Here is a 26,173-nt window from a genome sequence, read left to right on the forward strand (position 1 = left end):
GCCCGGCTTTGTTACTAGTTGCATGACCATTTTTGTACAATTTATTATTTGCATCAATAGAAATGGAAAGTGATGACATAGGCAACTCTCGCTGCACAGGAGGAAGGGCATTAATCCTATTTTGGGCTGTTGGCAGCTTGTTACTGCCTCCATTGCACCACTTCCTGTCACTCTAAATTTATTCTGGTTTGATTTTTGGGCCCCAGAGGAAGCACTTACTGTATATGTCTATAGCTGCTGTGCTATCAACATGTCTGGACTTTCTTGTTGTCATGTTATTAATAAATATTAGTTTAACAAACCATCAACAGGAACTTGGGGCATATTTTCAGATACATATATTTGAAATTGAACAGAAAGACGGCACACTTTGTGAGCAGCCTCACTGAATCCAAAACATGAGGCCAATTGAGAAGCAGCAGTCTGCTTTAAGAGTAATCACATTTGCCTTACACTGAACCCACTTACAGCCTTGCTTTCTGTTCCCCCCTCTGAGGAGATTAGCTTGGAGTAATTTAACAAATGTGGTACGGCATTGGTTGGTGCAATTAAGAAAGCATGGCATAAGCTGGGATTTGTTATGTATATAAAGTCAGTGGTGAATACAAAGCTGTTGCTCCTTTACAGAATGGGCCAAGCTGCTACTCTGCCTGGTAGGAGAGGGGGGTCTTATGTCACTGAGCTGTACGAGTGGTCCAGGTAAGATGTTCATTTGGCTTTTAGAATTGCCTCGCTGTTAATGAAGTGTGTATTCAGGTAGAAGATGCCTGTTGAAGTAAATGAAAGTTTGGAGAGAGGGGAGACGTGGCTCCCCTCTGAGCGGTGAAACGTTGTAACATGCGTAGCTACAACTACAGATGCAGCTTTAACTGCAGATTTTTGAAGCAACATTCAAAAAGCATACTACTAGGTCTCCTTTTGTTGTGTAGAATACAGTATTTTCCAGACAAATCTACAAAGCACATCCTTTGCCTTTTGTTTATTTCGTTCTTTTTTTTTTGTTTCTCTACTCAGTTGAGGAATAGTTTCTCTAGCCCTACTTTATATCCGTGACTACACACTGCTGATTTGCTTCACTTTGCCATGTTGTAGTGAAGTGGTTCAAAATCATTTGGCCAAATTATCTTAGCACTCTAGTCCCAGGGTGTAAGCAAGCTTTCAAAGACGTGTAATCTCCACAGAGGTTGACCTTAATTCTCTCAATATCAAAGGACATGTTTCTACAGATCCGACCTTTTATCCAAACTGCCCCATGCTTTTTTTGTGTATTACAGCAACTGACATTGTTCTTCTCTCTTTATGAAACAAATGTGTTGTTTGTCTTTTTGTTTTAGAAAGTTTATTAATGAATGTCCAAGTGGGCTGATCACTCTTCACGAGTTCCAAAGGCATTTCTGCAATGGAACAGTGGGCAGGGAGTCAGCTGAGTATGCAGAAGAGATATTCCGCACATTGGACAATAACGGGGTGAGCGAACTACACTGCATGACTTTTGTGGAGGGTTGAATCTTCCCCACCGAGAGAAGGCCGGAGAGCACGCTCCACTGTTATTTTACAGTAGAGTTGCTTCTTAATAAATCTACCATAAACTGGTTTACAATTAAAAGTATTTAATCCTACTGAAGCTAATACAATTACAGAATGAAGTACACTACTAACAAAATATATAATAATATGATCCGCGCGGAAAAGCTATTCACTCGCGACTCAGCCTGAAAACACAGATGCTTCCACGCTGAGAGCCGAGTAACAAGAGAGTGAATACCTTTCCAGCACTTCCTCTTACAGTTTGAAATCCCCTCCCTTTTGGCCATCTTAATTCCTATTGGCTAATTTCGGTTGCCTCCTCCTGGCGTCAGGCTTCCGAAAACCCTCGCGCGGGCACAACCTGCAAATGTCTGTCTAGAAGTCTGACTTTCCCTTGGCTATTCTTCACAGTTTAATACATTCAATGACTGTCTTTTATGGCTTAACACTTCTTTGGTAAACATTCTATATAAAGATTAGGATTTGCAACTTTTGGCAAAAACCTTCACAAGTTTCACAAGCAAATATTAAGGTGCTACAATTCTACTAAGATACACTTCTAACTACAAATTCTAAAACACTTCTAATTATGAATCTTCTAATTATGTATTCCAACATACTTCTAATTATGATTTCTTAATTATGAATCATTAAACACTTCTATTATAATTTCTTAAAACACACTTCTAAACCCCAAATTTCCTACACTTTACACTGTATATCATGCGAGTCTGGAGGGAATACTACAGCTGGAACAGGACAATAATAAATGCTGTATCGTAGTAATGCGACATAACGTGACAACAATCGGGAAGAATGAATAGCAAACAAAGATGTTAATGGGGGCGCTTCTCTGCAGGACGGGGTGGTTGATTTCAGGGAGTATGTCGTGGCCATCAGCATGCTGATCGAGGGCTCGGCTGTAGAGAAGCTGCGGTGGTCATTCAAGCTCTATGACAAAGACAGAGATGGAGCCATTACAAGGGAAGAAATGCTTGACATCATGCAGGTGCATACACTACTACTCTTACTGATCACGAGATGGTACCACAGATGCATCTTTCTGTCCCACTGGTGTGTGTTTCCTTTTGTTCACAGGCTGTGTATAAGATGAGCGTGACAGCTGCTTTAACCAAACCCAACCCTCTTACAGCTGAGGAGTGTACCAACAGGATATTTGTGCGGTTAGATAAAGACAATAATGGTGAAGAAATCATTTTCCCTTTCTCATGTGTTATTTTAGTATGGAACCAAATTAACTTTGTATGTTTTTTTTCTCTCAATAAGCTAAACTCATAAAGATAATGTCTATGTTAAATATACCTTAAAAATACCCCAAACACTCCATTATGAAACAATAGAAACTCTGAAACTCCAAATTCTGTGATGCAAGCCTAAAAATAAACTTTTACTAGTTGGGACTAGTCTAAGATTCGAAGATAGTTATTCAATGACGGAGTTAAAAAGATAAAGCAAGCACATACCTAAAGCTGAGATAATGCATCTAATTGAGGATAAAACACATCATGTGTAATGTTAAATAATGCTGAATCTACTAAACATATGTGAGATGAATCCTGAACCTAAAAGTTATTGAGTTCAAAACATTTAGCATGTATGCTAAAGCGCAGTGAGGGCCTCAGAATGGTGCTTTTTTCTCTCCTGTAGAGGATACAGTTTAGGTTGTAAATGGTGTAAATATGCCTCCACATACTGCTTACATTTAGAAAAATGTTAAAGACAACTAATATTCATCATACACACGTATATAATAATAATTATGTATACTTTGGTAGGCACCAACATTAAAAACATTAAGTTCTTGCTCACTTATATTAAATATTAAGTAGGGAAGTGAACCAAATGATACTGATAGTCTGTCCTCTGCTCTTTGTCTGTAATCACTGTCTGTCCTTGTTATGTCTGTAGCCGTCATCAGTCTGGAGGAGTTCATAGAGGGAGCGCTGGATGATAATTGGATCAGGGAGATGCTGGAATGTGACCCCAGCACAGTGAAGGTGGAGAGGCCCCTGAGGAGTGACACCACTTTGGTGGCCCATGAGTGACCCGGAGTGGGTTATTCTATTCGCTGGAAGCAGAGGAATTACCCAGTCGATGTTTGGATTTCGAGGAATCGTTACAGCATCACATCTTCTATTCCCTCTGGCAGATTACATCACAATAACTTAGAGATGGAGTTGAGGAGCGCTAGACATTTTAGATGTTGTCTTGTTAAGTTATCACAATATAAAAAGCATTCATTTCTGCCTTGTTTTATTTTATATTATTTTTTTACTGTAGTTTGGATCAATGTTTTGTTTTGTTCTTTTGTTGTTGTTTTATTTGCTGCATGATTTGATTGTAGTTTTCATAATTTCTATGTCTCACCATCTCTCTTATCGAGTAAGTCATGAACATCACGTGACAATGAAATTGTACTTGTGTTTCTCATTTTATATTATTACATATCCATTCTGCACATGTGGCCAGATTACTTTCACAAAGACCCTAAAATCAATTCTAAGTAAACATATTGTAATGTTTACTGCGCCTCTCAGTTTACCTTGACTGCCCTTTAACATCTGCCCTGCATAGACTCAACACAAGTCTGCAGTAATTATCATTTCAGATGGAAATATTGTGCTTTTTACTCCAACACATTTACCAGATAGCTATAGTTACTAATTACTTTGCAGACTAACAATTTACTAACATACCACCAGATAAAAAGAATATGATACGATGTTCATAAAATGTAAGTTCTTAAAACTAGCTCTACCTTGATTAAATTTAGATGAATGCATCAGAAACAATAATCCAGTAATATACTATGTAACATTACATTCTGCATATTAAATACATGTTGCTGTTAATGCTTCTGTACTTTTATTCAAATACAACTTTTAATTGGTAACTTCTACTTGTATTGAACTGTTTTTGCACAGTACAGGATAAAGGATATTATTCCCCCTCTGACACTAAAGACCACTTGATGTCGCCGGTGCTTCTTTTAAAGCTGAGACACAACAGGCTCCTCCCACACTTTGAGGAATATGCCGCTTTCAGGTTTCAGCAAAAACATGGAAAGTTTCCCCAATTATTGAGCGCAACACGTTTAGAGCCGTCAAGTGACTGTTGATTGTGATTGTTCCTGGTATATATTATAATTGTCTCCCTGTGATAAACGGACAAATAAAGATGAATCGCTTTTTAGATAATCTTCGCGCCCTGTGCATTACTAATGTCAACAGTGAGCGGTTGTATACCGCTAGAGTCTCTAATTTCCCATTTTCCCCATGCAACTGAGAAGGCACCATAACTCCCATCATGCGTTACATTCCTGCTCCAGAGCCAATCCACGCTGCAGCGGGGCGGGATGTTCCTGCCACGACGTCCCAAGTTTTCCAACTTCCATCTCCAACAATCCCGTCACCTCGGTACACCATGGCGTAGCAATGTGGACGGACGTGGAAAGTACTGGCCGCCACGGAGAAGTTCAGAAACCAAGTTACGTTATCGTGGAAGTATTGTAAACAATCAACAAACTCACGGGAATCTCACATCTCTTCGAGCAGACTTTCGGTGAGTCTTTGGCTGTGATTCATTATTTACATTAACTTCGGTTTAGTGGCTAACGTTTAACTTAGCTAGTCGGAACAAACTCCTGTACTACCAGGGTCCTGGGACAAGTTATCTGGCTCACCGTTAACGCTGGTTAACTGTTGTGTTAATTTTACATTTTAGCATCACTTGTTGCATAAAAACCGTTGGCGCGTAACGCTGAATGTTGTTGTGTCTTCACCTAATTTAGCCAACGTGAACCAGGTTTACTAGTGTTCACTGTAACGTCTCAGCCTAACTTTACAGTGATAGTAGTTTCATCTGGAGGTAACGTTTCATTTACACCAAAATATGAACCCATCACAACGTTAAAGGTTTCTGACGTGAGAGAGTCAGTCTATTGGTTTATGAGCATTGCTCATTAGTAACGCTCACAGCCTGAGGCCACCTCTTCACAGACTAATCTGATCTGATTTATTGTGGCCTTCAGGTGGTGCTGACTGAGGTAAACCTACTTTGGGACATAAATAATGGAGTTATCCGAGGTGGATTGACTCAGACTGTACATTTGGCGACGTTTACTGTCTGTGTTTCTGATCAGCTGTTGCATTGCCCTCCAGTTGACTTTTTTAAACTGTTTGGCCTCCCTTCTGAAATGCTTTCCAAAACAAATTAATTGTGTGAAAACCAAATACTAGATAATTACTGTGCCGCAGAACTCTCATATACCCACCAGTCTAATACTGTTGATCTAATGTTAGGCCTTAGTTTATGAAGTTGTGTTGTGTTAAACTGTGTAATTTCACTCTGGGGTTTTCCTTCAAAATGTTAATTATTGTTCAGATTGTGTGCGTGTGTGTGTGTGTGTGTGTGTGTGTGTGTGTGTGTGTGTGCGTGCACGTGCACCTTTAAATGTTTGTATTTACATAACCTAACCCTCTGTACCACATGTGCACTGTTCAGTGTTGTATTTCTTTTTGGCATAATGTTAAAGACGAATAACTTCTTCGCCAAATGGAGGTAGAAGCAGTGCAGCCATGAGTAATATGAAAAGAATGTGTGCTGCTGTCCAGCATACATTAATTGCAGCTTTGCTCTTTTGCATACATACTTGCAGGAAAAAAAATCTTGAAGATTTTAATCACATGGTTTATTTAAAAAAAACTGAATTTCCATCTTGTGTTGAGCGTGTAAACCCTGCATCGCTCAGATACCTGGTTGGTTTCTTACTTTTAGTTCCAGCGGGTCTAAAGACGGAGAAAAGGCTCCTTCAGATTGGCACCCACTCCAGGTTTTCATATAAGCCACGTAGTTTGCTGGTATAAAATTAGTGATGATGTATTCTGCCTGCTCACTCGGGTTGTAAATAGCTGCAGGTTATACGAGAGCAGCGCCCTGCCGGCGGCGGGTGCATCGGTCGGACACGCAGCCTGCTCTACTACCACTCGTGCACCCTTAAACTTGAAGACAATAACGTAAGCTCTGTCACGACAGGAAATCACAGCAGGCAGGTTCGCTCGCACTATAACTATTTTAAGCATGTTTTTTTTATGGTGTGGCACAACACCCTACATGGTTAGTGCCCAAACACACTTGGATGACGTTTAAAGAAAAGCTGAGTTCCACAGTTCAGAGCTGAATAGAGCGTTCATCCAGCTTTTCTCATGGAAACATTGTGGGAAGGTAAAGACTGAGTCAAGGCCTGCATGACTCAAGATGTGGAAAGTGTCCTGATGTGGTGATACTTGGATCCATCCCCTTATGCCCACACCTTTCTTTATGTTACCCGGGTATAAAAAGAACAAGTAAAGCAAACGGCTGTATGATTTATGCCTGGATTGTAAATTCTTCTTATTTACCACCAGTAGTACAATACTAGCTGTGAGAGCCAGTTGCTTGGCTGCTGTAAACACTTTCTCCCGTCAGAGACAAGTGGCCCGGAGGCTGATATTTTGTTTTCTATTTTCTGTGTGCGTGCAAGCGTATAGTTCATGGTCATTCATGACTGAGGAATTACAAGATCTTCTCTTTCTGTAGTGTTTGGTGAGGATGGGGTATGGTTCTCCCTGCCTGAAGGGACCAGAACTCAAGGATATGAAAAGCCATTATTGTGGTGCCCCCCCCCCCCCCCCCCCCCCCCCCCCCCCTTATGTCTCAATGAATTATATGGCTGCTTTCACCAAAGGGCAAGATTGCTTTTTGCTGGGTTTTTTTCTTCTTTTTTCTGGTTTTTGTTTTGAGGCGCTGAGGTCTGTCTGAAAGGAGTATGCAGGCAGGTGCTGTTGCAAATGCAGTGTGTACTGTAGCGGAGCATAGCATCCCCCCCCCCCCCCCATGTTTTTGTCCTCTCATGCCTCTCAGTCAAAGTACCTCGCTACCATGAACAAAAGCCCTCTCTGTGTGTCTTATGGTTGGTGTAAGTGGTGCTCGTAGAGGAGCGGACAGTGACACTTTGTTTTTGAGACTGATGCTTGCTTGTTGGAGATGTCTCCTTGGATAGCAAGCTTGAACTGATGAAACACGGGTGCAGATAGTTCCTCTATAATGCATTCTTAACTCAGCAAAGATTGAAATGCACTTAAATGATTAGTGGATTGACAGGAAATGTATCATCTGCTATAACTGTCTTGGTGATCAATGAATCGCTTTCCAAGCAAAATGCCCAACACTGAGGATTTTAAATGGTTAACTCAATATATATATATATATATATATATATATATATATATATTAGTTTTTTTCAGAACAAGCAATGTGAAGATACCCCTTTGTGCTGTCGTAAAACATGATCTGCAATTTTTTTTCACTGTTTTCTGACATTTTATAGACAAACAATTAATGGATTCATTAAGAAAAATAATCATTTGTTTCAGCCCGAAAACACACTCTGATCCACTTCTTTTGTTTAGTGTAGACCAAATGGGCAAAGTCCCCCTGCTGCTTGCTAGACAACCCTCCTTTGTTTTGACTAACATACCATGGAGGCATCCCAGGACCCGAGGACACGGTGCACTTCTGTAATGAGGCATTCTTTTTGCTCAGATCTTATGTCCACTGAATCCAGGAAGTGCTCACAGACGGCCTTTACGCTTGTTTAGCATTGATTGACACACGGATGGCGAGTCTCTGAGCGGCATGTTTGGTCTTGACCTGATGCGTTTGAAGTCTTGTCTGCTGCTGAAAGCCACGTGTTAACCGTACCCATATTTGCCTCTCTGCAGTAAGAGAAGAGCTGACTCAGGTTTTTTTTAGATGCCATGCAGGCCTTCATTCCACTTTGAGTCATAGTGATCCAAACTCTGTCTATGCCGCTACAGACTGACTTTCTGCTGTGCATTTGTCGTTGAAGTCGAGTGAGTTTTTAAATCTTCTTCTCATTACCAACGGTGACCGCGACGCTGCAGTTTCAGGCTTAGATGATACGTTAGAGATCCCTAAAAAAAGGCTAAGTGCGAGAACACATGACTGTAAAGCTTCCCTCAAAAACATGAACCTTGCAAAGATTAGGGCTGACCAGGAGGGTGAGCTTGAAAAGGACATGGATGAGGACATCTGGAACCGTGTGAGGGAATGACAATTAAAATACAATTTAAAAACCAAGCTTAAGTGGTCCAAAGCAAGACTAACTCAAATTCACCCTGAAACAGACGCAAGTTGCGACGGATGTCGTAATACCCCCGCCAATTTAACCCATATGTTTTGGTCATGCTCTGCTCTTGCAGCTTGCTGGTCGGTGATCTTTAACACGGAGGCACTTAATACTGATTTCCAACCCAATGCAGCAGCAGCAGCAGCAGCCATATCTGCTATCACAGATAGAAACAGTTGCATACAATACGAAAAAGCACTTTTTACGACACTGCTTGCGCGTAGAAGAATATTATTACACAGGACATCAACACATCCTCCTAAAGTGTCCATGTGCTTGAGTGACCTGATGCAAAGACAGCATAAAATAGTCACATAAGGGGTTAAGAGACAAATTCTTCTCCCTATGGGATTCAGCTTTGACTTATTAAGGTAGACTTATGGTGCACTTATTTTCCTGTTTTCCTTCTTTATTTCTGCCTAATGTGTGTATTTCTGGTAAGATACCATGTGGGACTGCACTCTGCTTCTCTCATTTGTATAAGTGACACAAGCAGTCACTGTAGGCAGCCTATAAGAGGAGCATTTTTACCCTCATTCAGGGTTTTACTGTTGGAAACCACTCAGCAGTTTACTGTGGAGCTGACTGGTGGCATGCTGGTTCCTCTCATCTCTTCTCAGCCTTGTGTGTGTGTGTGTGTGTGTGTGTGTGTGTGTGTGTGTGTGTGTGTGTGTGTGTGTGTGTGTGTGTGTGTGTGTGTGTGTGTGTGTGTGTGTGTGTGTGTGTGTGTGTGTGTGTGTGTGTGTGTGTGTGTGTGTGTGTGTGTGTGTGTGTGTGTGTGTGTGTGTGTGTGTGTGTGCGTGCAGGCGGGCGGGGTGATTCTTGTGTTTTAGTGCATGCTTATTTTACACATAATGGAAAATGTGCCCACAGAAATACTGAAATAACAGTGTTAGGTCTGTGGGTGGTTTCCATAAAGTTTGTAAATGGTGGTACGTCCCAGTGACGGGCACTCCCAGGATATGAGGCAGCTGATTAAAGGTGTGTGTGTGTGTGTGTGTGTGTGTGTGTGTGTGTGTGTGTGTGTGTGTGTGTGTGTGTGTGTGTGTGTGTGTGTGTGTGTGTGTGTGTGTGTGTGTGTGTGTGTGTGTGTGTGTGTGTGTGTGTGTGTGTGTGTGTGTGCAGATGAGTGCCTCTGCGTGCATGTTTAAGCATGCCTGAACATACAGCAGAGCCTTTTGATTAGACGATAATGGGTCTGTTGTGCCGCTGGGGCAGATGTCCAAGACTGGGACACTAAAATGTAACTCTGATCCAAACAGAGTGTCCAGTGTCCTATTAGCAGGACCGTCATTCTGCTTATATTTTAGGTAAATGGCCTGATTGATATTCTGAAATTATTCATCACCTGCTCAGGAAACAGAGGCCAAATCAGCTGACATATATCATTTTTTTTTTTTTTTTTTTTTGCTTTTCTGTAATTTTGCTCAAAACCGTCACATCCATCTCACAAACATGGTATTTTAGCGGGTAATGTCCCTTTTTTAGGCATAGAGGCTTGTTGAGGATGTACTGCAGTCACAGCCTAATTCCTGGGTGGGAACCTTTTATAATCACACGCTTTACTGCGCATTGTGCCTGGAGAGCTCAACACCACTGTTTGCCGCATACGTGGTCCTCTTTCTGCACTGTTGATATTCAGATCTCGAGCACACAGTACAGCTGTCATAATTGTTTTATTCCATAGACTAAACTGTACTGATCGCTGCTCTGGGTGAATTGTCACAATAATCGTGGATGTTTTCATTGTAAATTCCTCTCAGTTTAATGTGAGATTCCTTGTTGTCGTTTTATGTGTTACATAATGCAAGTGTGGAGGTTTTTATGAAGCTTCTCTACAAAAGATGATATTAAAATGCACTGGGTTTTTTTCACATGGTATCGTTGTCTTTCCAGGTTCATCAGTGACTAAAGATGATGGCGGATGCCAGCGACATGTTGGCAGCTGCTCTAGAGCAGATGGATGGCATTATAGCAGGTATAGTCATCCTATTACATTACGCATCAACATCATATCTTACAAATTTGAGCAGTCATTTCAACAAAGTCTCTATATCACACTTCCAGGTTGAGTAAACATTGATAACACTTTATCTGGTGTAGTGGTTTGTTGCAGAGCTGACAGTTTAAATAGACATCACGTAATGTGTGAAAGGCTTCAGCATTCATTCTGTGCTCATTCAGGCTGGGTGTCTTGTAACTATGTTCACCAGTGGAAACACCAACGTGTGCTCAACAGTGACCGTTGCCATTTACAACCAGTTTGAGAAAATGGCAACCAGCCTGACTTAACAAATAGGGACACAAAACAGCAAATGTACCCCAAAGTAAAGGAAGGAAATGTGTAGTAGCGAACAACACAAACTACAAAGAATTTAGCTTTTTTTTTTTGTTGCATTATGATGATTAAGCTGACATAACTGCATAGTATCCTAATTGCTCAAAGTATAAGGTGACAAATGGCAACCATACTTTCAGTTTTGACGACACAAAGCGTGCCATGCCTGGTTGCCAGCCTGGCAATCACTTTTAAAAGTGAGTGTTGAGCTCTGATTGTGTCTCAATGGACCATTTGATTTCTCTCTCCTTATCTCAGGCTCCAAGGCCCTGGACTACTCCAACGGGATGTATGACTGTCAGTCACCCACCTCTCCTTTCATGGGCAGCCTGCGGGCGCTTCACCTTTTGGAAGACCTCAGGAGCGTCCTGGAGTTGATGGACACGGAGGAAAGGGAGAGTCTACGCTGCCAGATCCCCGACTCCACGGCGGACAGTCTGGTCGAGTGGCTCCACGGTCACTTGGTAAGATGTAGACCCATACAAGCTACGAGGGACTCTAAGATCTGTAAAAGAGATATTACACAGATACCGTAATCGTCATCAGTTGAGAGCAACAATGCTTCTTTTAGTTTAATAACTGGAACTGAAGATCATAAAAGTATAGTCACATTTACTTCTTCTCCTCATCAGGATACTGTAGCCTCGGGTCAGATCAGTTTCACATAACTGCTTTATCTGAACATAGAAGATGTAGAACTGAAGGAAGGAACACTTCCCCTGTCTGAATCCGTTTACGTTGTGCCACCATGGAGCAGGTTTAGTCTGTGATGGGAGGACAGAGTGTGCTGTGAGCAAGCTTTAGCACATCTGGTTTGCTTCTGATTGTGCTCACTCTGTGTGCTGCATTAAAACTCTATGAATGCAAACAAGCGTGGGCAAACAGTCCTGCGTGAAAGTAGACGACAGACTTGTTTGCCAAGCGAATACACGGGTGTCCTCTGCCGAGTTCACTGGGAATACACGATGAAATGCTGGTGTGTGTGTGTGTGTGTGTGTGTGTGCTGCAAGAAGCAGGCTGACTTCTTGGGAACCAGAGTGGTGTTTGGGAGAGAGCGATGGGCTGCAGGCCAGATAAACGCCAGGGTTTTTGTACAGTGCTGTAAGTCACTCTGTGCACAGCAGTCTGAACGTGAGCCTTCCTCTCAGCCATGTACGGTTTGGTTAGTGCAGTGCAGCCCGTCACACTTTGATGTGAAGCATTTCATCTGAGATCATTATTCGGTGCAGGTTTTTTTAAGATCAGCGGAATAAATAAGTTACCTGTGCCGCTTACCCATGTCTGCACTTCAACAGGTCAAAGATCAGTTCCTCTCCTTTTGTCTAATCCATATTTTGTCTTCTGTCCGTGCAGTCCAACGGGCACATCTCTCTGAGCGGGGCTGACCACTACCAGGAAAGGCTGTCTCGAATAGAATGTGACAAGGAGTCACTGGTTCTTCAGGTATCCATCCGGCCATTCTTAAATAATCGTACCAGTTTCACAAGAGATGAAATCTCCTTCTAAAAGAGACTTCTTGGTTCCTCGCAGGTGAGCGTGCTGACGGACCAGGTGGAGGCTCAGGGGGAGAAGATTCGAGACCTGGACTTGTGCTTGGATGAGCACAGGGACAAACTCAACGCCACTGAGGAGATGCTACAACAGGTGTGTGTGTGTGTGTGTGTGTTTACTTGTGTGCTTGTGTTGGATGTAGCAGGGGCTTCTCTTGTGCAGCTACTGGAATAATGCAGTCTAATTTCCATGTCTACCTTGAGCATGAACCACTGAATAATCGCTATTATTATTTTTAATATTTACAACAACAAGAATGCCTATACTGCCAATATTGACCACACAGCAACCAACCTTTCTTTTGTAACGTTCCCTTCTTTTATCATTGTAGGAGCTTCTGTGCAGGAGTGCACTGGAGACCCAGAAGCTAGATCTGATTTCTGAAGTGTCCAAGCTGAAGCTGAACAACGTGGAGAAGGACAGACTTGATTTTGATGATAGATTTAGGGATAGTGAGGTATGTGAGCTGATTCTCAGGACAGGAATTCTCTTTGTTTCTGCCTTTTGTCCTTTCTCTCTCACCTCAATACACACACACACACACACACACACACACACACACACACACACACACACACACACACACACACACACACACACACACACACACACACACACACACACACACACACACACACACACACACACACACACACACAGCAAACTAGCCCTCATTCATGTTGTGGGGGTGGGACATCTCATTTTATTTACTGCCCTCCGGTCAAGCTTTACAAACATTAAGATGCCAATTGGTGTTTGTTTTCTGCTCCCAGAGGAACTACTTGGAAAGCTTTCAAACGCATCATGCTGTTGTTGTAGCAGCGCTGTCGTCTCTTCTCCCCCCCCCCCAGGAACTAAAAGCTGCTGTCGATGTTCCGCCTCACGGCACATAAATCACTTCTCATCTACAAGCAGCTTTCTCTGAAGCATTCAGTCCCTTCAAACGTATCTAGAGTTACTTTATGCTTAATTTAACTTTTAACTAAAATGAATTTGAGCCCTGCCATAGTGAAATTCACTCTGGAAGATCAACAGCCTATTGAAGAGAATAAAGTATTACTAGTGTATCTGTTCTTTCATGGCATCAACCTGCTATGGACTGGAGATGAAATTTAGCCTGTATAGCTAAATCTGGCTCATCGTCGCTTCTTAAATCAAATAAACATATTTCAAAGGTCTGCTTGCTATTCTACTACAATTCTGTGATCTGCACTTTCTATTTTCAGGATTTCATTCTTGAAATTAATGAACTGCGGTACAGATTGACTGAGCTGGAGAGTGAAAAACAACAGTATGAGAAGAAGCTTAGATCCACAAAGGTGAGTTGTCACAGGAAAGTTTTATAAAAAAGAACTCTTCATGGCTTGCATCTCATTATTTCCCAGCTGTTCATGTATCCTCAGGAGTGGTCTCCTCCAGCTAAATCATTCTACAGTGAACTCCCACTGCTGTTGTTATAGTTAAAACTGTGTTTTCGCAAGATAACCTGAAAGAAGGTTGACGGTCTAGTGAACTAGTTAAAATATCCTCCCGCTTCTGTAAACGGCTCCCAGTATGATTTATTCATCTTATTTACATTTTTTCTGGTTTAGAGATTTTAGTGGCTGCTTTCTTTGAATATAAAGGTGTTGTATTTTCTGTCTTATCTTGGGTGAGACCTCAGGAGAAATTGCACCTTTTGCAGTTTCAGAGCTTTACGGTTTCTCTCTGTTGGTCAGCTGTGTCTGTTTTTGAATGTCCTTTCTTCTGTAAATGTCTTGGTTTGAATCTTGGGTATTCCATCTTCTTGACCTCTTCTCTCTTTCACATCTTGCATCTCTATATTCCCTCTCTTCCTTTGGCTTGTCTCTCGACTGCCAGTCGCTAATGGCCAAGCTTTCTAGCCTGAAAATCAATGTGGGCCAGATGCAGTATGAGAAACAGAGGAAGGAGCTCAAACTCCAGGCTATGCAGGTTGGCTTTTGTCAGGACGACTGTTTTGCTTGCTGTATGATTATGGTTTCTGACCTCTCCCTTTGGCTCCTCTTCTGTTTTTATTTTTGAGGGTAAAAATCATTATATCTGGTTTGCAGTATTATTTTAAGCACAATGATGTCACGTTTTGTAAACGGTGAAATCACTTGATTTACTAAACCATGCAGCACAGTAGAATGTATAAAGTCAGGGTTAGTCAGAAACGCCACTTATTTAACTCTGCATCTACAGGGGACCACGTAAAGCAAACATTCACATTTTTCAAACCACAGGCATGCTTTCATTTTGGGGGTTTTCTTTCGAGAGTTGGCAGCGTTCTACTTCTCTGCGTCTTTCCTCATCCCTCATTGCACTAATTTCTTTTTTTCTGATCCTCTTCATTAAAACCTCTTACAGTTTATTTTGTCCGTCTCTAAGCTTGCTTCCTATTGTGGTCACTTAAACATGTCTTTTTTTTATTTATTTTTATAATGGCCTGTATTTTTTAATGCCTCAGCCCTCCCAGTCATAAGTGCTTACCCACCCACCTCACACATGTCACCCTCCAGAGCAGGTGTGCCCTGCGTGCCTGTACGCCACGTCAGCATCTTTGAAACTCTGTGTTGTGGTTTGTTTGTAGCGTGGAGTTGGGGGGTGGGGTAGGTTGTGTGTGTGGAGGAAATACCCTCACTGTTGTCCTCTGTTGGACAGGAGGAGCTAGCCATACTGAGGAGGCACCTGGAGGGCAAAGACGGAGAGATGAGGAGACTGCAGGATGAGACGGGCTTCAAAGCCGTCGCCTCGAGCAGCTCAGATCCCACAGAGAGAGGTGGGAAAACCAGCTACTGAAGATGAAGCATGCATGACGTTTAAACTCCTGGTCATATGATTGAGTGGTAATATCGAGGGATAATTAGCAAAGCAGTAGGCTAAGTTTTTGTTTCATAATTCTTTGTCCTGTTTAGTCTCTCATCCAGATGAAACTCTTAGAAAGAGGCTGAAAGAAAAACGTAAGGGGGGTTTTTCTACTTATTTTTATTATTGCACTTTATTACTGCACACCTCTCAACCCCTGTTTGCATGAACGGGCATGAGCCATCTGAACTCAGCTTGTCCATTATAACCCATTGGAGTGCTAATACCAGACCACAAAGCATCACATCACCAATCTGTTAATCTGTTGAACTGAAGACCAAAGTCATCCATAAGCTGTGTGTTTTGTAATGTCCACCCTGGAACAGCAACAAGGAATGTCTGCTTTGTGTTTTCAACAGGAATGAGGAATGAATTGTGTTGTTTGTCATAACCATTCAGGCTGCTCACTCATCCTCCTGCCTCATGTTCTCCAACAATAATCACCTCCTCTACCCGTCCATATCTCTCCTGTAAACCTCCCCTCGCTCACACCAACAACCAGTGTGTGTCCTGCTAACCTGTCATGTTGTTGTCAAGCTGTTGTGTGACAGTTCATTATCACAAGTGCTGTCTTTATATATGGCCTTACCCCATCAGTGGTCTTTCACTTGCGTAGGACAATTTCATTTTTTGCGCATATGTGACTCAGATCCGGGGTTTTTATTCGTGCTAGTGTGAACAACACACATCACATGGAATCTGACCTTTTCAATTTTGATCTTTTTGCAATTTGACCTCAGTCATATCGGAATTCTTGCGACTTTTATGTCACTCTACATCGACATTTGTCACAATTCTGCACTTGTCACTTTGCGAATGCAAACAAGGAAGAGAGGCGCTGACAGATCTGGCTCAGACTCTGCATCGACACACACACTCATACAGAAGTAGCAGCCATTGCTCCACAAAAGGCCATAATTAAGAATACGGCTCTCTATCCTCTCATCATCTCCCTCGTCATCATCTGCTCAAAAATTGTCTGTCTTGCACTCAACTTATAAATGAAACCGTAAACGCTGACATCAGCGGCCTCCATGTTTACTTCCGTACAACAGCGTGCTGCATGTGACGTCCTTGTTACAGTTCTTCTGCACATGCGGGTCAGTTCAGGAGGGTGACTCGTTCACACTGGGATCTGATATTGGCTACATTTAAAAAAAACAGCCAAACAAAAAGATCATAATAAGGCTTTCAGTGTGACCGAAGAGTTCTTAATCAACACTACTTTTAATACTTTTTGAAGATGAGTGGGATATAAAATATCCGATTAATATTTCATGTCCCACGCATCTTCAAACAAGTTTGAAAGCGCTGACCTGTGTGTTAGTTTCTTGTTAGATATCACATTGAAGTACCTTTGTTGTCGAATTACTTAAAAATAAAAAACGCTAAAGTTGAGGTGCGCGTGTGTGTGTGTGTGTGTGTGTGTGTGTGTGTGTGTGTGTGTGTGTGTGTGTGTGTGTTCTCTGAGTAGCGAAAATGTTCTACCAAAGTGAAAAATCTGCTCACACAAGGATACGATTAATTAATCTGACAAACTCTGGAAAAACAAAGAATGCGGCTATGATGTTACTGGAATGACGGTCAGCTGATTGTGTTGAGTCCTCTAATGTCACCCTGTGTGTTCAGGTTCATTGTCCATATCCTCTTTGTGCCCTCCTTCAACGTCACCCTGTCAACGCTACAGTTCTCTGTCTGTAATGATTGTCTCTCCTCACTAGATGTGGAAGTGCAGAGAATGAAAAAGGCAGTTGAGTCGTTGATGGCGGCCAATGAGGAGAAGGTACAGTTGACCCGTTGTAAAGTGATTCAGCTCTCCTGGAACATTTGTGGTTTTAATTGTCTTTGACTTTGCAGGATCGTAAGATTGATGAACTAAAGCAGTCGCTGCTGCGGTATAAGAAGGTTCAAGAGATGGTGATGTCAGTGCAAGGGAAGAAAGGTGAGATGAATGATATTTATGTGATGTCTGAGATTAAGATCTGCCTCAAAAGCTATGATGCTATGTAGTTGATTTTGCATGGTTTAGCCCATTAACTGCATTTTATGTACACTTAACTTTACTGTAAGTGCTGCTTTCTGATACACTCGTTCGATCATCTTTCTGCAACACATTTCATTTCAGCTGTCTAGAGATAATAGACGAGGTTAGTCTTCTCAGATAGACTTTTTTTCTGTTCAGAGGTTTGATCGATGCTAAATAACACTGCTGATTCTGAAATTGCACATTTGTACAATTTTGCACATTGTACAATTTTCATGTGCATCTTCATCGAATGTCTACTCCAGAGAAAAGCAAAGATACCGAGCACATCGAGAGTCATGGTGATGAATCCATTGCATTCTTTTCAACCGACGCTGTGTTTGCGGAGTCAGAAAAGTATGAAGTTACAGATGTTGACCAACTGAACAGGAGGAGCCCAGATGAGGTTTGTGTGCCATAATGTGTGTGTCACAAATACTAGCATCTAAAAATCTATCTTAACAGTTGCTAGAGTATTTAAACAGTATAGCAAATTAGATACTTTAAACCATAAAATCACAAGAAATGTCATTGTTGATGTCGAGATGTAAACCTCAGATTATTGTAGGTTGTGTTATCTTTCTAATTTATTGATAATGAATGCTATTGACTCTATTGATCAAATGTTTTCCCCTCAATAACCTTCATGCTCAATAAAACAGCAATAGCTCACATAGATTTCACACTTGTTAAATGAGTGTTGACGAGTTCGACAACCAATTAAATGAATAACATCGGCTGTCAGTTCTCTAAGCATGTGTGGAGATTAATAGACTGCTGTAGTCTCATGGCCGCAGAAGAATATGCAAGTTCATTTTTTAAGACTTTGATTTTAAAAAGGGTATTTTCTTGTGTATATTTCTGTCCTTGCTCTGATCTGTGTCTAGTTGGAGATCCTCAATGGACTGAATGAAGAGCCTTCACCCACACCTTCAGATCCAGAAGCAGCATCAGAGTCGGCACCAACAGATGTGGAAAGGTTAAATATAATTGCTTCAGTCATACAGAGTGTGAGAAAGTGTCTCAGTAGCGTTCTTTAAGTTCCACACGATGAGAAGATTTGTGTAACAGCAGTTCGTATCCTGTAGCCCCAGACTGCTGCTGCTAATGACTCACTATCTCCACTGCACTGCCATGAGTTAAGTGTGCATTGTTATGGTTTGGCATTTCAGCAGCCGAGATGCTACAAAGACTGTCAGCCAGGACCAGCTGGATAGGAGCAATAATCAAAAGGTAAAAGGTACTCATTTAAAAGTGGGGGGGTATGTTTGATTATAAAAAATGAAAAAAAACTTTGGCAAAAATGTTAATGCGTACCATTACTTCCCAGGAAGTTGTTTTGTAACAAATACAAGTAGCCTTTCACCTTCACTAAAACGTCTCTTTGTTACACGTCTCACTCATTCGCTCTCTCGTCTTCTCTTTGCCTCATACTGTTTATAGTTTGTAAAATGCATCGTAGTGTTTGTAGCCTTTTAGAATATCCTACATGTTGTGTGCAGTCCACATTCTTCTCTTTCTTTACAGTAAAAGTTACACTATTTTAATATTTGGCTACAAGTGTAGCATGTTAGACTTGACCAGTACTTGTAGGCCAGTATGTATGAACATGACCGTCATGTAGGAGTAATGTTTTATGTCCTCAAGAATGCCAGGGAAGAGATCAGTGCAAAGCCGCCCATGAGTCCCTCGGCCACCTCGCCTGCCACCACAGAGGAAGACAGCTTTGGCTCGAGAAAGGCTCGTTCATCCTTCGGAAAGGGCTTCTTCAAGATCCGTGGGGGCAAGAAGACAGCCAGTACCCCTAACCTCGGTAATGATTTAGCAGCCAGACGAGTCCTAAAGGTGACTCGCTCTGTATTTGATGCCATTTCGACATTAAGATGGCAGCCGTGCAAAATTTGAGCGACTGTTCACTAGAGAGTGAGATTTTCTTCCACCACGAACGGCTTTTTTATTTTCCCAAGCCACACCCATGGAGCATACTATATGGACCAAGACCGTAATTTGCAGCCCACACAAACTGTGGTCCCCATTTAATTATGGAAGTCTGTTTCTGTGCTGGTGCATACCCTTCCTTCTGTCTGGGTGTTTTGTGTGTGTGTGTATTGTACACATGCATGTCTGCGTTCGTTCCACCTCTACAGTCCTGTTCTCATTTCAATCATAATGTCTGCCCTTTGTCCTGTTCTTTTTCTGTCGGACCCTGTCGTGTGTTGTGTGTGCTTTGTAACACATGAAGACCGCAACCGGAGTGCAAGTGCGCCTATGCTAGGTACAGTATAGACCACAGCTCGTGGAAGGGTTGAAGACCGCAAAGGAAACAGCTGATTACATCCTATATTGCTGTACACCTTTTGCCCTTTCTAAACTCATCCATCCAGCTGACATCTTTTTATCGTCCCGTCTCGGTGCTTCAACAGCCACGCCCTCGTCACTACCCATTGTTGCACAAATGTCCAGCACACAGAGAGTCTGTTGTTCATTTGCCTGTGTGCCTGCATGTATTTGTTTACACTCTTCTTTTTCCGTCAAACCCTTCCCCAAACACACGTCTGTTTCAAGATCCAGATTATCAGATCAAATGATTTATTTGGATCTTGAAGTCCTCCCACAAAAAAATCTAAACCAAAACTAACGAGCCTCCTTTTTTTTATCTAATAAAATACGACTATTTTATTCCAGACTTAGTCAGACATCAGCTGTGTCTGATGCATGCACACTAGTGAAGGTATTGCTTTTGATGCCCACCGCCATAACCTCTCATTCTGTCTAGGTCTAGGAGACATCGTGTGTCCGTCTGTGGTTTCTGGGTCTCTACACTGACCCTGTGCAGCAGCTCCGTCTCCGCTGATCCGTGCACGTCTCCCACACTGATTCTCAAGATGCTGATTATTTTCTGTGGGCATTTGTTTGTACAGCTGAAACGGAGCGACAGGGCACGGACCATCTGGATCTGGCCGGGCTGCCACAGAGGTCGGCTAACAGCGACAGCACCAACACACTGTCTACGACCCCAGAGAGCAGGAAGAAATCCAAAGGAATAAAGAAACTCTTTGGGAAGTGAGTAGATAATAACACATAGAAAGTTACATATAGGATCTGAAGCTTTCAGATTCAGTTAGAAATATGAAAAAATGTGCAAAGAATTTAATCACAAAGGCCATAATTTGATTGTGGGGATGTTTTAACATGTGGAATTGACTGTCATATTTTTAAGGCTAAAAAGGAGTCAGTCTACCACGTTTAACCTGGATGACAACCTACCAGAAGGTGACTTCAAGAGAGGTGGAGTGCGAGCCACAGCAGGACCCAGATTGGGTTGGTCTCGTGACCTCAAAAGAGAAAACAAGTAAGTCTGTGCATTCAGCCTGAATGAAGAGACTCAGTGTGTGGTCTGCTTGCTTTGAACCTCTGGTGTACAATGAAGTTCAGAAACCATGAGAGGATTTTTGATAAAGCAGTTTTTGTTTGCATAACAAAATGCATATTCTATACTCAAAATTTAATCTTGTATTTGTTTGTTTCTTTTTTTATACCACTACAAGGGTGTCCCTGCATACCTTTGTGAAAGTTTTGACTTTCTGTTCATTTACTTCTTTCATTAGCGATGTTGATGCTCCTTTTGCACGCTGGTCAAAGGATCAGGTGTGCGACTGGCTGCAGGACCAGGGTCTCGGCCTTTATGTGAACATGGCTCGTGTGTGGATCTCCTCCGGACAGACGCTGCTGCAGGCCTCACAGCATGACCTGGAGAGGGTGAGATGAAGCAGAAGAATTTAATAAGTTTAGCCAAGCTGGCAGACTGGCCAAGCATTCTTGTTGTTGAACTTACTACAGAACGGAGTACCTCAGATGATGTCTGTGTAATCTTTACTTGTCTTCTTGTGGATGTTTAGGAGCTGGGCATCAAACACCCGCTGCACAGAAAGAAGCTGCAGCTGGCTCTGCAGGCCCTGGGCTCAGAGGAGGAGGATAATAAGGGAAAGCTGGACTACAACTGGGTGACGAGTGAGTACCAGCGAGTTATCAATGATCTGCTGGTCAGAGGAACTCTGAAGCCATTTTGGGGCCAATTTTCTTTGTTTTTCTTCTTCTTGACCAATTGTACTCAGAGTTATATTTAACTGTTAACTTGACTTTTTCCTTATGACATTTTGCTCTTTCTGTTCACTGTCAGGATGGCTGGATGACATTGGTCTGCCTCAGTATAAAACCCAATTTGATGAGGGGAGGGTGGATGGTCGCATGCTGCACTACATGACAGTGGTGAGTGTTGGCGAGACACATGGGCTCTCTGCACAGACCTCGCAGAGAAGGTCTGACGACTCCAGTGCCATCTCGCATTAGGAGTATTGCATACAGAGTCAGACGAGCTCCACCGGGGATTGCCTGGTCTCACCCTCCCTATTTGGGACAATGCTGAAGTCACACCACAGTATATACCTCTAGTTTCAGGGAAGGTTCATTTTTACGGCAAAAGTCTATAACGTGCTTTTAAAATATATACTTTGTCACAGCTTCAACTGAACTTTGCTTTTATTGTTTGAATTTTACATTAAGTCATTGATGTCTTACGTTGTTCCTCAGGATGACCTGCTTTCTCTGAAAGTGGGGAGTGTCCTGCATCACCTCAGTATCAAGAGAGCTATCCAAGTGCTCCGACTCAACAACTACGAGCCCAACTGCTTGCGTCGTAGGCCGTCTGACGAGGTGCCTTCACTTTAACATCACCTGAGTAATAAGCAACCTGTTTCAAATTGCACAGCTGTGTGTGTGTGTGTGAGATCATAATCCGTTTCTAATTAGTGTTTGTTTGCATTCTTTTTTCTGTGAATTGTATCCGCAGAACAATATTTCTCCAGCAGAGATTTCCCAGTGGACCAACCATAGGGTTATGGAGTGGCTGCGGTCTGCAGACCTTGCTGAATACGCTCCCAACCTGAGAGGCAGCGGCGTGCACGGAGGCCTGATGGTGAGAGAGTCTGGCGCTCCAGTCTTCCTGAGGAACAGAGGTTCTCTTCTGGAAGTATCCACTCCTAATACATTTCCTCTCTCTTCAGGTTCTGGAGCCACGGTTCAACGCGGAGACCATGGCTTTGCTGCTGAACATCCCCCCCAACAAGACGTTGCTACGCCGTCACCTCGCCACACATTACAACCTGCTCATTGGCTCAGAGGCCCAGCAGCTCAAACAGGAGTGTCTAGAAAACCCAGACTACACTCTGCTAACTGCCACCACGAAGGTCAAGGTAACGCAAGACTTCTCGAGGATAGACCGACTGCGCTTCAAAATAGTACCGCTAGAACTTCTCTAACAGTGGTTACAAGGGTTACCTTGTAATACTGAATAACTAAGAAAATCTAAACTTTGTATTTTACATAATGATTTAACATTTTTGACATTTTATTAACGGTAAATTAGTCTGACTCTTTAAACTCTTAACCTATCTAAACAACGTTGGATTAGTGGATGTCCGATCAGTTTTGATGGGACAACAGAACTTCCTCGTTCGCTCGGCTTGTATCGCAAACTAGCTACAGTAGGTCTCCAACAGCAACAATGGCATGCCAAAATATGAGTGCAGAAGATGTTATGGAGGATACATTTTACAGGGTTTTGGCTGACTCAGATATTCAGCTGAGTTTGAGCCAGATTATGCGGCTGAAGAAATGCATGCGAGAGCTAGTTGGATGCCGGGACCCCTCTTGGTACGTGTAGGCACTGCCGGCACGAGAACTCCGATTTCTCCGTCAATATAGCGCGCACTAGCAAGAATTAATATGTATTATATATTTAAAATCAACACTGATTGGACATGCATATAAAAGGTGGCACATTTTCCCTTTTAAATTTTTAAAGTTTGTTTACATTATACTGCAATTGGGTATTCACAAGAACCTGGTAACAAGTTATTGAAAGGTTTAAGATTTGAAAACATTCCTGCATATCTAAGGGTAGCTTTATAAAACGTATATACTTTATTTCCTTGTCTTCTCTCTCCTCGTTCATACCAGCCAAGAAAACTGTCATTTGGTAACTTTGGCAGTCTGAGGAGGAAAAAGCAGGAAGAGACGGAGGAGTACGTGTGTCCGATGGATGTGGAGATGCCAAAGGGACGAAGCTTTCAGAAAGGCTTCGAGCTCCAAATCTACGAGGACGACATGGACCGGCTAGAACAGGTGAGCTAGTTCTTCAAAGGGACTGTTAACTGATGATTTTATTTATACCCAACAATCATACAACTTAAATCTATGTGAAAGATATTTATTGTGTGCATTATATGGAGAGGAAAAAAAACACTCCCAATTTTAATGAGGTTTGGTCTTATGTCGTTTTTTTTATTGTGTGTAAATTGTCACCAGTGTTGCTTAGAAGATGGGGTTTGTTTTCCCTGAAGATCTTTACTCGGTAGTAGAGTCTGTACATCTTAAGTTTCCATACTCTATTGGGGGTTTCAGTTATTTGAGTTTGAAAGCTGCTTCCTGTTTCACAGATGGAGGACTCTGAGGGAACTGTGAGACAGATTGGAGCTTTCTCTGAGGGTATTCAAAACCTGACGGTAAGAATTTCATTTTGACCAGGACTCTTAGCACGCTGTACTCATTGATAATATTGTTTCACAAGCTTATTATATTGTTTTCTATATTGTGCCTTTTATCAGAGCATGCTGAAAGATGATGAGTTCTTCAACGAGGCGTCAAATTCACCAAACCCCAGTGTAACGGACGAGGACTCCACCGCATGAGAGCGTCGGCACCATGAGACCGGGTCCTGCTGTGAATGAAACTCTGTGCCAATCCTCTCCACTCGCACAGACTTGTCTCGACAAACCCCAACAATGCTCCCACATTTCTTCTTAGTGTTACATCAAAGATGAGCCAAAAGTATTAGTGTTTTTTTCTTTATTGTTTAGTTTTAAACGATGGTGTTGTGACAGCCTACAGTCCAGTAGCCACTATATCACTCCTGAACTTTGTCTCCGTTACTGTCGTCTGATGACAGCTCGGGAACCTTTAGGGCAACACCACTGCTTGCCTACCAGCTGGTTTCTGGAGATATTTTGTACTCGGTTGTGTACTGGCACATTTCTATTTATGATAGAACGGAAGTGTCAACCAGCAGAAAAAGTATGCCAATATAGATTTTAATATATGTCTTTTAAATTCCTTCCTGACTGAAAAAAGAAGTGATATGCTGAGAAGATTTTCCCATTTTTAGAAGTTGGTGTAAAGTAATAACTCCGAAACAGCTGCTATGTTTTCTACAGAACTAAACCCTGCTAATAACACAGGAATTGTCATATATTTTATTTTACAGGTTTTCACTCAACAGTAATATTCTACATGTATTTGCACCAATGCATATCATACAACACAATGCCTAATGAATAATCATTGCATGGTATTGGAATTCAACACATTTACAGTATATAAATTCTTGTTTTTAATTTTTTTTTAATTTTCTACTATAAATAGATTTTTAATGGAACCCGTATTTTGGACAGCGTTGTTGCATATTCAGATTTGTGAGCTAACATAATGTCTGATTTATTCGAAATAATGTTATAATGCAACCCTTGGCCATACATGTTTTGTTTTTTTACGTTTATTCATTTCTTAGATCAATAAAGTTATTTAAATCATTTGGGATTTTCGTCAAAAGTCCAGCTGCAAAAAGTTGCCGGTTGGTGTTTTGTTTCAGAGAAATTGTCGAGTGAAAGTGGAAATCTTCTGATTATCAAACAGATTGTTTTTGTTTAAATGAAGATCTAAATGATGAACCTGGGGACAAAACGCAGCAGGCGTGGAATCATCAGGTCCTTCCTGAAAGCATGTCTAATCTCAAAATGCATTGAGTCCAGATCAACCAATGCCATGTTTTAGTCTTTGGCAATTTAATTAAAAACAGCTTTTTGGGGAATATCCAGCATGTGAGCACATTTGCAAAAATAATAAAAATCTCAAAGTTGGATTTTGACTCAAGGTCTCATGACATGTTTGTACAGTTAGCAAATAAATTCATAGATGTGCAAAGTTCAACCAGTACCATGCAGAAGACACTGCCCATATAGGTCATCCACCACAAATAGGGAAATGTGAATAGTATAGAAGTGCGTGTAGTACGTGCTTTGAGGGTGACCCTAATTAGAGTGACAGCCTGCTGTCTTACAGTGTTTCTCCATTGGTTTGATCCATTTAACGAGAGCTCGAGTTAAAGTCGTAAACGTTGGACCTCCCTGCATTTAATTCATTGACCAAGGAACGAGATGGAGAACCCATGCTTTCTATGTTACAGCGGTGCAAGAAAGCTTGTGTAAAAACAAGATCATTCGCTTCTATCTTGTTAAAGTTGTGATCTCTGCGTCACCATCAGTCGCCTACATTTGTAGTTGATTAAAACCAGTGGTGTATAGTAACGAAGTAGAAATACTTCGTTACTGTACTTAAGTCGTTTTTTTTGGGATATCTGTACTTTACTATTTATATTTCTTTTACTTTTACTTCACTACATTTTGCAAAGAAAACTGATACTTTTACTCCGATACATTTCCCCTGAAACCTTCGTTACTCGCTACAAAATCAAATCTATCTTTAGAAACAAAATGAATCATGAGACCAAAGTCGGGGACTGTGGTGGAACAGAGACTGCAAG

At 41.8% G+C, this 26,173-nt stretch overlaps 2 protein-coding genes across 4 annotated transcripts; both read left to right on the forward strand.

Moving 5' to 3' along the window:
- The first annotated feature begins 628 nt into the window (after positions 1-628).
- On the forward strand, positions 629-4,371 carry LOC142948077 (guanylyl cyclase inhibitory protein). The gene is made up of 5 exons (XM_076089957.1): positions 629-699; positions 1,335-1,467; positions 2,387-2,536; positions 2,626-2,731; positions 3,457-4,371. Exons 1-5 carry the CDS (start codon positions 629-631, stop codon positions 3,591-3,593), a joined length of 597 nt encoding a protein of 198 aa, XP_075946072.1. The 3' UTR covers positions 3,594-4,371.
- Positions 4,372-4,904: 533 nt separating this feature from the next.
- Positions 4,905-25,498, forward strand: ppfibp1b (PPFIA binding protein 1b). 3 transcript variants are annotated; one of them, XM_076088904.1, is made up of 26 exons: positions 4,905-5,109; positions 10,634-10,715; positions 11,334-11,539; positions 12,429-12,518; positions 12,606-12,719; positions 12,958-13,083; positions 13,853-13,945; positions 14,487-14,579; positions 15,291-15,408; positions 17,216-17,277; positions 17,352-17,436; positions 17,784-17,923; positions 18,405-18,496; positions 18,690-18,750; positions 19,165-19,330; positions 20,439-20,580; positions 20,738-20,869; positions 21,126-21,276; positions 21,417-21,528; positions 21,698-21,786; positions 22,108-22,230; positions 22,367-22,492; positions 22,581-22,769; positions 23,536-23,700; positions 24,015-24,080; positions 24,183-25,498. In XM_076088904.1, exons 2-26 carry the CDS (start codon positions 10,652-10,654, stop codon positions 24,264-24,266), a joined length of 2,889 nt encoding a protein of 962 aa, XP_075945019.1. In that variant the 5' UTR covers positions 4,905-5,109; positions 10,634-10,651; the 3' UTR covers positions 24,267-25,498. The 3 variants fall into 3 exon arrangements, with proteins under 3 accessions (XP_075945019.1, XP_075945017.1, XP_075945018.1); XM_076088902.1 differs by lacking the exon at positions 14,487-14,579; XM_076088903.1 differs by lacking the exon at positions 14,487-14,579 and having other exon boundaries at positions 18,693-18,750.
- Positions 25,499-26,173: the final 675 nt, after the last annotated feature.

The sequence above is a fragment of the Anarhichas minor genome, unplaced genomic scaffold (assembly GCF_050575085.1).
Source record: "Anarhichas minor isolate MPS153535 unplaced genomic scaffold, ASM5057508v1 ptg000011l, whole genome shotgun sequence".
NCBI classification, from domain to species: domain Eukaryota; kingdom Metazoa; phylum Chordata; class Actinopteri; order Perciformes; family Anarhichadidae; genus Anarhichas; species Anarhichas minor.